We start from the raw sequence: 14869 nt of genomic DNA on the forward strand, positions 1-14869 counted from the left end.
CTAGCAACTTTGCTCTATATGGATTAGTTCCTTTCTTCTGCTGGATACTGTCCTGCTCTTTTACACTGATTCTCGGCGTGGGTTGCGGTGATTCCTGACTTGTCCTCTCTAACAGTGCGTTCAGCACTGCATACTGTATGGAAGTGCTGCTTTCAAGAAAAAGTGCTAAGGTGTCTTACAGAGTAAGACTGTCCACAGGGGGCCTGGCAGGAGCCAGGGCCCTTCTCGGCTACTACAGGGACCGATCTGGCTTGCGTCCTTCCTCTACAAAAGCCAGAGTAAGACTCACTAAGGTGTGGCTACACTTACTCTCCCCATGTGACTGCCTTCTACAGCAGTTATAAGGTGTGCTGAGAGTGGGTGAGAAGAGAGTTTAAGAGAAAGAGAAGGATAGGGATAGGAGGAAACAAGAAAGAACTCCCATTGGTGCACAGATCCTAAAACAATAACCCTTTAGTTACATCCAGCTGTACAATACCTAGGTACATAATACACATAACAGCGACATCTAGTGGCAAAACTTGGGTACTTCTTCATTACCACTTCTACTTTAGAGTACAGGCTTTTGTGAAGGGTCTAAAGGCAAGAAACACCTGTAGTGGGACACCACACACCCCTGAGTCATTGTGTATTTGGCACACTGTATTTGATGTCTGCTTGGTGCACCTGTTTTATCCCAGACAATTTCTTTAAAATGTACCGGTCACTTTAAAAAAAACTTTTGACTTGTTCTGCAGACAAACCATATACAGTATTAGAGATCCAACAGCACCAAGTACAAAAGTTCAGAAAATTCCCATTGAGTTGATGTGGGATTCAGGCCGGAAAGTCTGCGATCCCAGTAGGTGATCGTGTAATATCACATGAGAAGAAATCTGACTGCATCCAGTAGCATGATGTTCAGTGAATTTATTCAAGCAACATTTCAACCCAGCATGGTATTTGACAAGCCTGACAAAAACCCTCTTGGGTCGAATTGTTGCCCCCCATGTATTTTGCTTGAATAAATTCACTGAACCTCATGCTACTGGATCCAGTTGGATTTCTTCTCATCTGATGTTGTAGAGAAAAGTCAAAAGTTTAGATCAGTTTGTCACAATAAGTAGGAGACATTTGGAGTCTGTCTCAGTCGCGTGGCACAGAGCTGGGAGACAACCTGCAAAGCACATATATACTTCTCCCAGCTCTAGCAATTGGTTGGGGTATCAACACTCAGACAATAAAAACTTTACAACTTTAATGACAGAAAATAAATTATTTAGTGTTCATTTAAAGGGATACTACAGATGAATTTTTCCCCCAAATCAGCTGGTGTCAGAAACGTATACAGATTTGTAAATTACTTCTACTTAAAAAATCTTCCAGTACTTATCAGCTGCTGTATGACCTATAGGAAGTTGTTTAATTCTTTTCAGTCTGACACAGTGCCACCAGCAGCAGAGAGCACTGTGTCAGACTGGAAAGAATACACCACTTCCTACAGGACATACAGCAGCTGATTAGTACTGAAAGACTTGATATTTTTAAATAGAAGTAATTTACAAATTTGTGTAACTTTCTACAACCATCTGATTTGAAAACAATTTTTTCCCCACCGGAGTACCCCTTTAAAAGTGACAGAATGTGCAGACAAAATGTTAAGGTGATTCCATCAGCAACCAATTTCCATCTTTTCTATGGTGTGTTGAGTAGGAAAAAAGTTGTTATAAGAATTGCTACGTATTTCGTTCTATTAATACACATGTCTGCGCAGGCCTGTCATGTCACCTGTCATATGTGTAAAACCCACCTCAGCTATCAGCAGGGTATCTGCCATTTACGGGTCTGTTTGGCTCTTCCTTGCGTTGTTTTTTATTTTTGGACCCAGGAAAGCTTTATAATGGCTGGGCTGACTGTATGGGGGTTATTAAGAGGTTTCTCCAGTCTCCGCACAGCCCACCATGTGTTCAGCTTGTCCGGTTTCTTCTGTGAAACAATTACTTTTCACTTGAGCAGATTCAGTTTTCAGAAGCCAGCACAAAACCTTTCCCATTCAGCATGAAAGCTTCCAGCCTGGCTTCTAGGAAGGGAATCAATGAGGTCGGATTACTGAATTTTAGCACATTTTACAGAAATTTAAAGGATGTTATTTATTTTTTGTAATTAGAACCATGGTTGTATAAACATACGAGTGCAGCATATAGAAAAGGGGGCCACCACCAGCTTTTGGGGGTCTTTCTATTTTATCAAAAGGGGATGTGTCACTTTAGATAATGAAAGAAGAATATATTTGTTTTGTGATCTGTTATTATTTTCAAATTGTAATTTTTTTTATAAATATATATTTTATCATAGGGGCAGCCATATTCCCTAAACTTTGGTTTTGTTAACAGCATATAGAGAGATTCTTTACAGCAACCACATGGACCTAAGCAAACACTGGTCAGCCAGAGACTCATTAAAGGAGAAGTCTGACCATTTGTAAAATCTGGCAGGGGGGAATTGATCTGGAATAGGAAGTTGCCTCTCCCCATACTGGCAGTAAGCGACGGACCAGCCTTGGGACCCCTGACAGGCTCTGAGTTCTTCAGCATTGACACTTCACGACCCAGCTGATGGACTGGCCGCTCAGCCACTCAGTGACTGGGGCAGAACAGAGTTCTTAAAGGGCTATTCCCATTTTTACTAACATTGTTGATCCTGTAGGGCTCATCAAGTTAAGTATTTTTGGAATTACATTCATTTAGCAAACAAGGTATTTAGACTGTGTAGTATACAAAAATGTGTAAACTATGGAGGAGATTTATCAAATATGGTGTAAAGTGAAACTGCCTCAGTTGCCCCTAGCAACCAATCAGATTCCACCTTTTTATTTGCCAAAGAGTCTGTGAGGAATGAAAGGTGGAATCTGATTGGTTGCTAGGGGCAACTGAGACAGTTTCACTTCACACCATATTTGATAAATCTCCCCCTATATTTATATATTCACCAGCCAGACTACTGTTTTTAAGGCAGAACTGTGGTCTGTAACCTAGACAAATTTCAACAATGAGAAGAAAAGAGAAGGGGGCAAGTTTGCTAAATGAATATACTGAGGGTTTGCAAGAAGAGCTCACAGTTTTTCAAAATTGTAACTTGGTTTGAGAGCATTGCTTTGGTTTAAGAGCTCCCTGTGCTGGGTGGGAGCGCGATTGGGGGAGGGGCATGGTCTGCATAGCGGGGTCTACAGCTCTGTACTCTGACCCAGGAAGTCTCCCTCATCTTCCAAATCATAGCAGATCCACTTCAGGCTGGGGCTTACATCAGGGGACATGACTGTGAGGTAATCTCTACATAGCTGTAACCCCTCTCTCCCCGGACAGAGAGTGCTGCATGTATGTGCCCACATATGTCCTGCTCATTCCTTCGTGCTCCCTGCAGTCTCTGTCAGGCCTTTTGTTTCCCATCCGCTCCATTTCTGCTATAATGGGCCTGCACTCACACTAGGCTATACACACAGCTGCTATAATGGGCCTGCACTTACACTCAGCTATACACACTGCTGCTATAATGTGCCTGCACTTATACTCCGCTATACACACTGCTGCTATAATGTGCCTGCACTTACACTCAGCTATACACACTGCTGCTATAATGTGCCTGCACTTATACTCTGCTATACACACTGCTGCTATAATGTGCCTGCACTTACACTCAGCTACACACACTGCTGCTATAATCTGCCTGCACTTACACTCAGCTATACATACTGCTGCCATAATGTGCTTGCACTTACACTCAGCCATTTACAATGCTGTATAGAGACGTCACTGTCTCTGTCCTCCTGAACAGCTCTGTGATTATCACTTCATGATTGGTCCATGCTGAACACACACCCCTTCCCCATTGTTGTCATGTAACCACACAGACCTCTGACAGCAGCCCTGCTTCTCTATTCTAGCCTGTTGTACTACGCTACTGCATTATGGGGATCTGCAGTTCCATCCTGTATGTACAAATTGTTCTTTTTCAGGTTTATGCAGTTACTATACATTATACTCCACATGCTGATTGCTATAATATAACTTATAACTTATAATATCACATATTCAGCTATTTCTAAATGTTTGTTTCATTTGTTTTACATGTTGTTTAGAATTAAAAAAAAATATGTGGGGGGGGGGGTGGAACCATTTGTCTGCACTTTAATTAATTCTTATGGGAAACTTTGCTTTGGTTTAAGAGTGATTTAGATTACAAACACGGACACGGAATGAATTACGCTCGTAATCCTAGGCACTATAAGATTAACTATATTAATTGAGATGGGAATACTCCTTTGATTTTAAAAAATTTTGGCTGGCTGTTGCAGCCACTAGGGGGAGCTCACTGCATACAATATTTATAAAGCACTCATTGGGAGCTGTATGCTGTAACCGCCTTCTATCAGTTGCATCTTCTCTCAGAAAAATTCTCCTGTCCTCTGCTCTACTGGTGCATCACATGACCTGCGATGTCACCAATTCCTATTCCTAAAGACATCACATTTACCTACCTAATGGGCTAGGGGCCTTCAATTCCTCGCCGGCTATATGTCACAGGTCATGCGAGGAGAGAAGAATTTTGAAAAGTTTAAATAAATTACTATTACATGTAAGCAGCCCAGGGGAAATAATTATTATAAATATTCTTTAACCCCTTTAATTAAGCTGTTGCAGCAGCTCAGAAATGGGGAAGGAGACTGAAAAGACAATAACAAGTATGGAAGAAATTGTTAGTCTCCAGGAGAGGGATAATTTAGCATGTATGTTACCTGAGGTAAATACCCCTTGAATTTTTCTTAATTCTTCTTAATTCTTTAAATTCTGTCTGGCTATTTCAGCCACTAGGGGGAGCTCATTGCATATGCATATTGCGTATGATGTAAATTCCTCTCTATCAGTTACATCTGATGTCACCAATTCCTATTCCCAAAGATGTTCTATATTCGTACCCTGTGGGCTAGGGGCTTGTGATGACACTGGAACCAATCAATTACCCCTAGGGGGCCCAAGAACCCGGTCAGGCTCAACCTTTGCACTCTTCTGTACACCCTAGAGAGTTCTACCGCTGGTTATGTAAGGATGTTACCGGCTTCCTAGGATCGTGCTTAGAAAATCCATAAAAAAAAAAAATCCCCCATGAAAATAAACACATGGATTTTATGTGCTAGTTATGTTTCCATTTTGTTTAATAGTCTAATTACCAAGGCTTATAGGGAAATGAATAAATTAAAAAGAAACTAAATGTCATTTTTGCCTGCAGCTTTTTTCCGCATAGGAGGTATTATTGACTACTTTCTAGGTCGGATAAATGTGTCTTTAAAATCGCTCACAGACAAAATAAATAAAGGAATTAGATTTCCTCAAAATGCAGACACTTACATAAATGGTACATGGCGGCAATTATTAGCTGTTTTTAGATTTTAATGAAGAAGGAAATTTGCCTTTTATCGCTGCACGAGGCAGGAGGTTGCCTTAGACGAATATTCTCAGGGTTTTGGGTATTTTGTAATAGAAGAGCTAAATATAATAGCGGAAACATAAGAAAAAATTATGTAAGTTGTTAGTTACAGATAATGGGGCAGTTACTTGGTGGAATGGACCAAACTTTTTAAGAACATTGAATATCAGGTATGGGAGGGGGAAAGAATTGTGGGTTATATTTAAAGTATTTGAGAGAGGCGGACCATGCAGCTACTATGGGGCCCTTTCACATAGGGAGTCCAGCATTATTCATCCATGCCACTCAGTGGTAAGAAACTGTGTAGGACTTCACATTGTTACCAAGCATGGTGTGATGAGAAGGGTGTGGAGGGGGACACTGCACACACAGCTTTGCAAAGGAGGTTGACAAAGCTCTGCAGAGGGGCACATAGCACACACAGCTCTGCAGAGGAGGGAGACACTGCACACACAGCTCTACAGAGGAGGGGGGCACTGCACACACAGCTCTGCAGAGGAGGAAGACACTGCACACACAGCTCTGCAGAGGAGGGAGACAGCACACACAGTTCTGCAGAAGAGGGAGACAGCACACACAATTCTGCAGAGAAGGGAGACACAGCACACACAGCTCTGCAGAGGAGGGGCACATAGCACACACAGCTCTACAGAGGAGGGAGACACTGCACACACAACTCTGCAGAGGAGGGAGACACTGCGCACACAGCTCTGCAGAGGAGGGAGACACAGCACACACAGCTCTGCAGAGGAGGGAGACACTCACACACAACTCTGCAGAGGAGGGGCACAGAGCACACAAAGCTCTGCAGAGGAGGGGGACACTGCACACACAGCTCTGCAGAGGCAGGAGACACTGCACACACAGCTCTACAGAGGAGGGGGCACTGCACACACAGCTCTGCAGAGGAGGGAGACACTGCACACACAGCTCTGCAGAGGAGGGAGACAGCACACACAGTTCTGCAGAGAAGGGAGACACAGCACACACAGCTCTGCAGAGGAGGGGCACATAGCACACACAGCTCTACAGAGGAGGGAGACACTGCACACACAACTCTGCAGAGGAGGGAGACACTGCACACACAGCTCTGCAGAGGAGGGAGACACAGCACACACAGCTCTGCAGAGGAGGGAGACACTCACACACAACTCTGCAGAGGAGGGGACACTGCACACACAGCTCTGCAGAGGAGGGGGACACTGCACACACAGCTCTGCAGAGGAGGGAGACACTCACACACAACTCTGCAGAGGAGGGAGACACTCACACACAGCTCTGCAGAGGAGGGGGACACTGCACACACAGCTCTGCATAGGAGGGGGACACTGCACACACAGCTTTGCAGAGGGGCACACAGCACACACAACTCTGCAGAGGAGGGAGACACTGCACACACAACTCTGCAGAGGAGGGAGACACTCACACACAACTCTGCAGAGGAGGGGCACAGAGCACACAAAGCTCTGCAGAGGAGGGAGACACTGCACACACAGCTCTGCATAGGAGGGAGACACTGCACTCATAGCTCTGCAGAGAAAGGGAACGCTTCACACACAACTCTGCAGAGGAGGGGACACTGCACACACAGCTTTGCAGAGGAGGGGACATTGCACACACAGCTCTGCAGAAGAGGGATACACTGCACACACAACTCTGCAGAGGAGGGGACATTGCACATACAGCTCTGCAGAAGGGGGGGACACTGCACACACAGCTCTGCAGAGGGACACATGTTATAGCCCTGCAACCTGTTTGGTTGTTCCGGGTGACGCCACTTCTATGGTGGTTGTTCGGTGGAATATAGCTCAGCCAGTTATGAGATTGTCGTGACGCCAGTGCTAACTCAGCACACAAGTGTGATGGTATACCTGCTTTTTGTGTGTGGCTGGCTATACCCTTCCCCAATGGTCGGTGACCTGCGGGGTTGTTATGGGTCCCTTGAGCACTTATCTCGGTGGTCCGCAGTGGAGATATGACCCACCAGGACTGTAGGTACCGCCACCCACAGAAAGGGGAGATGACGCAAGGATGGTGTAGCTTGTGTGTAGGTGCTGATGCAATAATCCCAGTAATAATCCCAGAGTCCCAGTAAAATAAATAAACTTTCTTTACTAGCAAGTCTTCTGTGATACAAGATAAATAGTGACTGTTGAGATACAGACTTGTGTTCACCAGATCTGTATTGAGAGATACTGAGGTAGAAAGTAAGATAGCAGAGCTGACTTGGTTGCATCCTGAGAAGAGTAGAGAGTTCAGAGTAGTGGAGAGGAGTTTGTCCTCAGAGTGAAAACTATAACCTAATTTTACATGGGTGAACTCAATGATCTCTGCTGTCTCACTCAATTGTCTTCAGGAGTTGCCCTGACAATGATTGGGGCAGAGGTGTACATGTCTGTCTGTGCAACATGGAGCATCATGGAGCATCGAGTCAGGGGGAACTCAGCACAGCAGTGTGTAGAGACCGAACAGCACTTATATAACAGGAAGCTGCCTCTGCTGTACTGTGTGTGTGTGGTGTCTCCTTCCTTTGTAGAGCTGTGTGGCTGTGCCCGGCGTCACATGCACTCTCCCTACAGGATGTCGATTTAGATACCACTCTGCCTGTGTATAGTATTGACTTCTAGCAGAAAATTTGAATATTTACAGAAAAACATGACTAAGGGCCCAGTAGGGTCTGAAACACGTCGGTGTTGTACACATGTGTAATCAAGCATTACAAATTTGCAAGAGCTGGAGAGAATTTTTCTTCTTTCTGTACACTACAGCTGATCTGTCCCAGACAGGGGACCTGGCAGAGCCAGGCTCCTGGCTAACTCAGAGGAGGGGACACTACACGCACAAGCCTGATGCCTGATCTGTGTGTCTTGCTTCTCAGAGAAACAAAGAGAAACTACTTACACTTCCTCTTCCCATGTGACTACTTCCTTCAGGGTGTATGTAACAGCTCCTGTGAGGGGTGTAGAAGAGAGTGCAAGAAGAAAGGAGGATAGAGATAGATAGAAGGAAAGAGTCTCTCTCATTGGTGTACAGAATCACAAGCTACAACACAATAACTCTTACATGACTACAGCTGTGAAATATACATACATGAATATACATAATACTGACATCTAGTGGCAAAACTTATAAATGACTTCATCACCACTTTACTGTTGAGGTACTAGGCTTTTGCAAGGGATGTTCTAAGCAGAAACACCTGTGGTGGGACACCACACACACAGCACACACTGCTCTGCAGAGGGGCACACACAGCTCTGCTGAGGAGGGGGACACTTCACACACAGCTCTGCAGAGGAGGAGTACACTACGCACAGCTTTGCAGAGGAGGGGGACATTGCACACACAGTTCTGCATAGGGGCACACACAGCTCTGCAGAGGAGGGGAACACTAGATGCTGCAAAGAAGGGGAGCACTGCACACACAGCCCAGCAGAGGAGGAGGAGGAGGACATACTACACACACAGCTCTACAGAGGAGGGGAATGCTCAATACACAGCTCTGCAGAGGAGGGGGACACTGCACACACAGCTCTGCAGAGGAGGGAGACACTGCATACACAGCTCTGCAGAGGAGGGAGAAACCGCACACACAGCTCTGCAGTAGAGGGGGACACTGCACTCACAGCTCTTGCGGGGGAGGGGACACCGCACACAACTCTGCAGAGGAGGGAGATACTGCACACACAACTCTACAGAGGAAGGAGACACTGCACACACAGTACAGGCAGAGGCAGCTTCCTGGCATATAATGCTGTTCAGTCTCTACACACTGCTATGCTGAGTTCCCCCCGACTCGATGCTCTATGATGCTCCATGTTGCACAGACAGACATGCACACATCTGCCCCAATCATTGTCAGTACGACTGCTGAAGACAATTTAGTGCGACAGCAGAGCTCATTGAGTTCACCCATGTAAAATTAAGTTTTAGTTTTCACAACTTCTCTGTCAGATCTTTCTAAGACGTGGTTCTTTTATGTGTAAGCACCTGCCAGGTATACCAGGTTTGGTAAGAAATCGAACCAGGCAAAAGCTGAACATCTAAGAAGCTTGCCGTCTGTTGCTGGTGTGTTGGTATACAGCAGGTGTATAATACATCCATGGCTGTGTGTTGTCCATTCCATGTAAATGCCCATGTCCCACAAACACATCCTATTATTCTTTGGGTACACTGTAAAGACAAAGAAAAGGAGATTGTTCTCCTGGAGTGATACTTTATGCATTGGAGTGGAAGGGCTGTGGTTTACGTCTTTGCTTGTTACTCATGCCTTGATAGGCCACCACTATTTAGCTTTGGGGAGATTACATAGCCTCTAAACTGACGTAAATGCTTATGGTTATTTCTAATATAGACGGCCTTCATGCATTTCAAGTAGATGCAGCATTGCCTGCTTTTAGAGATGAGTGCACATCTCTGAAGATGCCTGGAAGAAATGAACATAAAGCGCACTCATTTTCATACAAAATCACAAACATTTCCATTAATTTCAGTAAAATAATTGCCTCCTGTAAAATCCCTCACGTGTGCATTAGCGGAGGACGTCTGATGAGTCACTTGGGAAGATTATCATAACCTTTAACTCAAGGGCATATGTAGCATAGAGACAGCTCGTGCCGCTCTTATGGGGTCTATTCCAAGTTGTCATTGTGAAAAATGTACTTGAGATGTGAAGGCTTCAGGACCTCCTGCCCCGGGTGATTTGGTTTGTGGCAGTGGTTTTGCCTCTGAAAGGGGGCAAAGTTTTATCTTTGCTATAATGAAATCAATAGAACTTTGTTTCACATTGTGTTTTGCTGCAGTGTTGGATACGGATTAGGTCCATATATCGAGCAAGTTCACCTCCCGGGTTTGATGTGGCATATACACTAATAAATGACGACATTTTTTCCACACACATTTCCAATCCATGGAGTGTAACCTACAGAAATATTCCTATTGATACTAGGGACACACATATTATACACATTTTTTACATGTATTCGGATGCAGACTATACATAGTTACTGTAGACACTGTCCACTATACGATGACTTCTCAAACAGAAAGCAGACTATACTGAGACATGTTTAGTCCCTCCCTTTGGCTCTCCAGGCATGATGGGAATTGTAGTTTAGCAACAGGTGGAGGGCCGAAGGTTCCCCATTCCTGCTGTACAGAAACACAATCCCATCCAGCCGTCCTGCTGATACCTGCCACTCTGCTACCCTTTGGGCCTGAAGTACATACTGGGCTCTCTTACATATTGAGCTGTTTATGGCCTCCCTCTTACATAGACAGTTTATATATTCCTTATTAAAGGGAAAAGAAATCCCTCCATCCTTAATTTATTATTTATTATCCAGCGAAAATATATATATATTTTTTTTCAAATCAGTTGATTTCAGGAAGTTATATAGATTTGTAATTTATTTCTATTTAAAAATTGTGAGTGTTCCCATACTTATAAGCTGATGTATGTCCTGCAGGAAGTGGTGTATTCTTTCCAGTCTGACACAGTGTTCTCTGCTGCCACCACTGTCAATGTCAGAAATTGTCCAAAGAAGTAGAGGGTTTCTATGGGAATTTGCTACTGCTCTGGACAGTTCCATTCTTAGACAGAGGTGGCAGCAGAGATCACTGTGTAAGACTGAAAATAAAAAAACATTTCCTGCAGGACATACAGCAGCTGAGTAGTATGGGAAAACTTGAGATTTTTAAATAAAATTAAATTACAAATCAATATAACTCTCTGAAACCAGTTGATTTAAAAGAAAAAGATTTTTGCTGAAGTACCTCTTTAAATTTAGGATGGATTTTTATTTGTTAACTAGGAAAGGGGGTGATTTCAATGGGCTCCCAACCAGCCCTGTCTGTGAGGAGGAGAAAGCTGCTTCATGGTGACCTGGACATCTGTGCATGAATGATCTTTGGTCATAAGGGGGTTAATGGGCAGATGTATAACCCAAAAACTGCTATCTAGGATACAAGCCTACATCAGTAAATATCATTGCTGAGGTAATGTGTCACTCCCTTCTCACTAGCACGATCGCCATTCATGCCCTTAGCTCTGGGAGATGTGGGATTTACCTTACAAGTCTGACCATGTGACGGCACAGCCTCCATGAGGGAAATGTCTGTCAGAAGCCTCATTGTGGATCAGTGCTAAGTGCTCCACAGCAGGAGGCTCCTTTGCTGTAAACTCGAAATTGTTCTTTATAATTCAAGTCAACATAATGCAGATAATATAGTAAGCGTGTCTCCCCGTCCTCGGCAGAGCGGCCTTAATAATCCCAGAGTCGGGTTTCATTATTAGTCCATTTTAATTTAATAGTTGACTAGTTTGAAGATTTTGGTTATAATCAGATTACGTAGAGTTAGCAGATAAAAATGTCTTTGCTTCTAATTCCGTAACATAAGGACCAAGATTACATCTCAGGCTCGACCATTTGTGCGGTTAAAGGGAATCGTGTTTCAGAAAGACAGCGTGTTAGAGGAGACGTTCTGTTATGTAGACAGGCCGGGCTCCCGCTGTATGAAGATCACCATTCATGCTGGAGACTATGAGGGACACTTGTGCAATGAGTGGGCAATATAACATACATCTCTAAGGTGCTGATAAATTTGCTTTAAATCCACCATAACTGAAGACCAAACCACTATGAAGGTGTTAACTGAATTTTTTTTAACACCATCCTATATGGCACAGGTATGAAAGGATGCACACCAGGAGGCCCTATGTGCTGCAAACCAAGGAGAACACCTGTCTGGACGATGACCTGGTCAACTTGGAGGTTCTGGATGAGGTAAATGGCCTCCCAAATTTTATGTTCCCATACGGCTTATCGTTCTACTACATTTATGATATGGTATCTTCCAGAACCTGTTGTGATTTTAGTGAATGAGCAGCTGATATTTTGTTGTGGGTTTTTTTTAAATTCTGATTATGGTCATTTTGTCATCTAAATTTTCTTGAATTAGTCGTGGTATATGTGTAGAGTCTAAGTCTATGCTCATGTAGATTGAGGGTATTGACTGGTATACATGATGTTATATGTGATTTTCTTTGTTACTTTATGCTGTTTTGTACTATGTTAACTCCCTGTGCAAAGTGACGCCTATGTACCTGCATGAGTACATTGCATTACATTAGAATTAGTTGGAACAGTCTCTCTTGCTTATCTCTCTCCGTCTCTCTCTATTCTCTCTAGAGAGAGGAAATCCTATTGAGTGTAGCCTAAAGTGAGGAAGGATGAGGAGTCTCCCACCTTCCATTAGTTGGGTCCCAGTGCCCAGAGCTGTTTGGGGTACAGTTATTCCTATTAAGAAAGGGCTTTATATTCCTGAGCATCACTCTTGGGCCCCTATTCCACAGGACGATTAACGCTCAAAAAATCGTTAGATCGTTCGAATTTGAACGATAATCGTTTCGTGTAATAGCAGGCAACGATTAAACGACCAATGATAAATCGTTAATTGTTTAATAGGATCTAGACCTATTTTTATCGTTTGATCATTCGCAAATAGTTCGCACATCATTCGGTGGAATAAGAAGTCATAGCTGAAACGTACGCAATAGCGGCAACAAAACGACCGCAAGAACGATCATAAATAACAATCATCGTTTCGTGTAATTGGTTAAAAGATTTTGGGTCGTTAGCCGTAGCGGTCGTTTAAGATCGTTTATCGTTAATTCTTAGTCGTCAAAAAATCAATTGGTGTAATAGTACCCTTAGTCCAAGTAAAGATTGAGATATGGAGACTTTGGGGACATATTGTACAGGAAGTCCATGGCACATTTAGGGCCATTCAGGGCATTGGCAGGACACAGAAACTTTTTGGCTGCCACATCACAGGATTTCCTAAGGGCCTGCACCCTGCCATGGGCACTGTAGCTCAACGTTCGTGAGTAATTTTGTTTCTAGGAACCAACCAGTGAAGCACCTCTCAGGAAAGATTCCATGACTAGTGCTTTTGCTTCCAATGGGCTAGACTGTTTTATGGATCCACATACACCACCTTGTTTTTAAGGTGCCCCCACATTTTAGCCATCACTTTAATGACTACTCTACGGGTGACTGCTCCGACATTTGTTGTGGAAGATTAGTTTGCCAAGTTTTCCGAGTAAAGACCTTTCACTCATTCTCTCATCCAGGTGAATCACCATTAAAGGGGTTGTCTCGCCAGTACTGGCTATTTATAAGAAATTTGGTGCTGGTGGTACTTACACTGTGCCCCAAAACCATGCCCCCTTGTGGTGGCTAACGGCCACATGATTGTGCCAGTAATAGGTAACAATTACTTCCATGATTTGTGTCCATATGAGGCAGCCACATAGTGAGAAGCCAGTCGTAGTTACATTGAAATCAGTTATAAAAACAATAATAATTATTTCATCGAGACTGTCATTAAATACTGCTATTTAGATTTTATATAATAGAAGGTTTTTAGATTGAACATTTTTTATTTGTCTTCTCTTTTTCTTTTCAGGAAACTATAATACATCAGTTACAAACTCGGTTTGCGGATTTACAGATATATACCTATGTTGGCGATATTTTGATAGCGTTAAATCCATTCCAGAATCTCAGTATTTATTCTCCACAGGTAAAAAAAATCAGTATTGTGTTTATCCAGACAAAGTAACACATTTACAACAGATATCCATTCAGTGTACGAATAAGGCATCATATACAGTACATGGCTATATAATGGACATATTGTAGGCTTCATTGTATCTTTATATGCTTTATATGGAGGTACAAAGAGGGTTTTATGGCTGTACAGAAGGTTCCTCACTGTGAAAAGAAATATAGGGAAACCTCCTAAAAGGGAACCTGTTAGCTATTTTGGGGACACTAAACCGTCAGTATTTTTTTGTACTACTAGGGTTTAATGACACCTCCATTAAAGTGTTCCTGTTGTTATAACTTACAAAATCTTTATCAATAGTAGATGTGAAATAAAGCAAGTTTGCATTATACATTCATTATTTTGTTGCTGTTATCATGCTGTAAAACAAAGCTGAACTTACCAGAAATCCAGGTCCAGTCTCCTGAAGGCAGATTTCTGACTTGCGCTGGTTGAAAAAACAGACTGAACACATGAATTACGGCCAGTGCAGAGAGTCACGGCTCAATGTGTCCATTAATCACATGACTGCCTTCTCTGTGACGCTCAGATGTCCTGGGATACACAGGACTTCCTGTTTTCCGACTCTTTGAGAAAAAAAAGTCAGAAAACAGGAAGTGCCGTGTTCTCCATGATACCTAAAAAAAAAAGAAAAAAAAAAAGAAAATGAATTAATTGTAAATCGCAAACTTGCTTTATTTCACATCTACTTTTGATTTAGATTTTAAAAATTATAAAGACAGTGACACTTTAACTCTACTCAGCCCCACCATCCTGTTGGAATTAACTTTTTTACTTA

The 14869-nt window shown here is 43.1% G+C and overlaps 1 protein-coding gene across 1 annotated transcript in view; it reads left to right on the forward strand.

The window, feature by feature from the left end:
- The window catches only part of MYO3B (myosin IIIB), a 279760-nt gene that overhangs the window by 141551 nt on the left and 123340 nt on the right, over positions 1 to 14869 (forward strand). Inside the window, exons 11-12 of the mRNA XM_069985142.1 lie at positions 12149 to 12245; positions 13930 to 14046. Coding sequence (XP_069841243.1) covers positions 12149 to 12245; positions 13930 to 14046 — 214 coding nt within the window. The remainder of the gene's footprint in view (positions 1 to 12148; positions 12246 to 13929; positions 14047 to 14869) is intronic.

Source organism: Dendropsophus ebraccatus, chromosome 9 (assembly GCF_027789765.1).
Source record: "Dendropsophus ebraccatus isolate aDenEbr1 chromosome 9, aDenEbr1.pat, whole genome shotgun sequence".
NCBI lineage: Eukaryota > Metazoa > Chordata > Amphibia > Anura > Hylidae > Dendropsophus > Dendropsophus ebraccatus.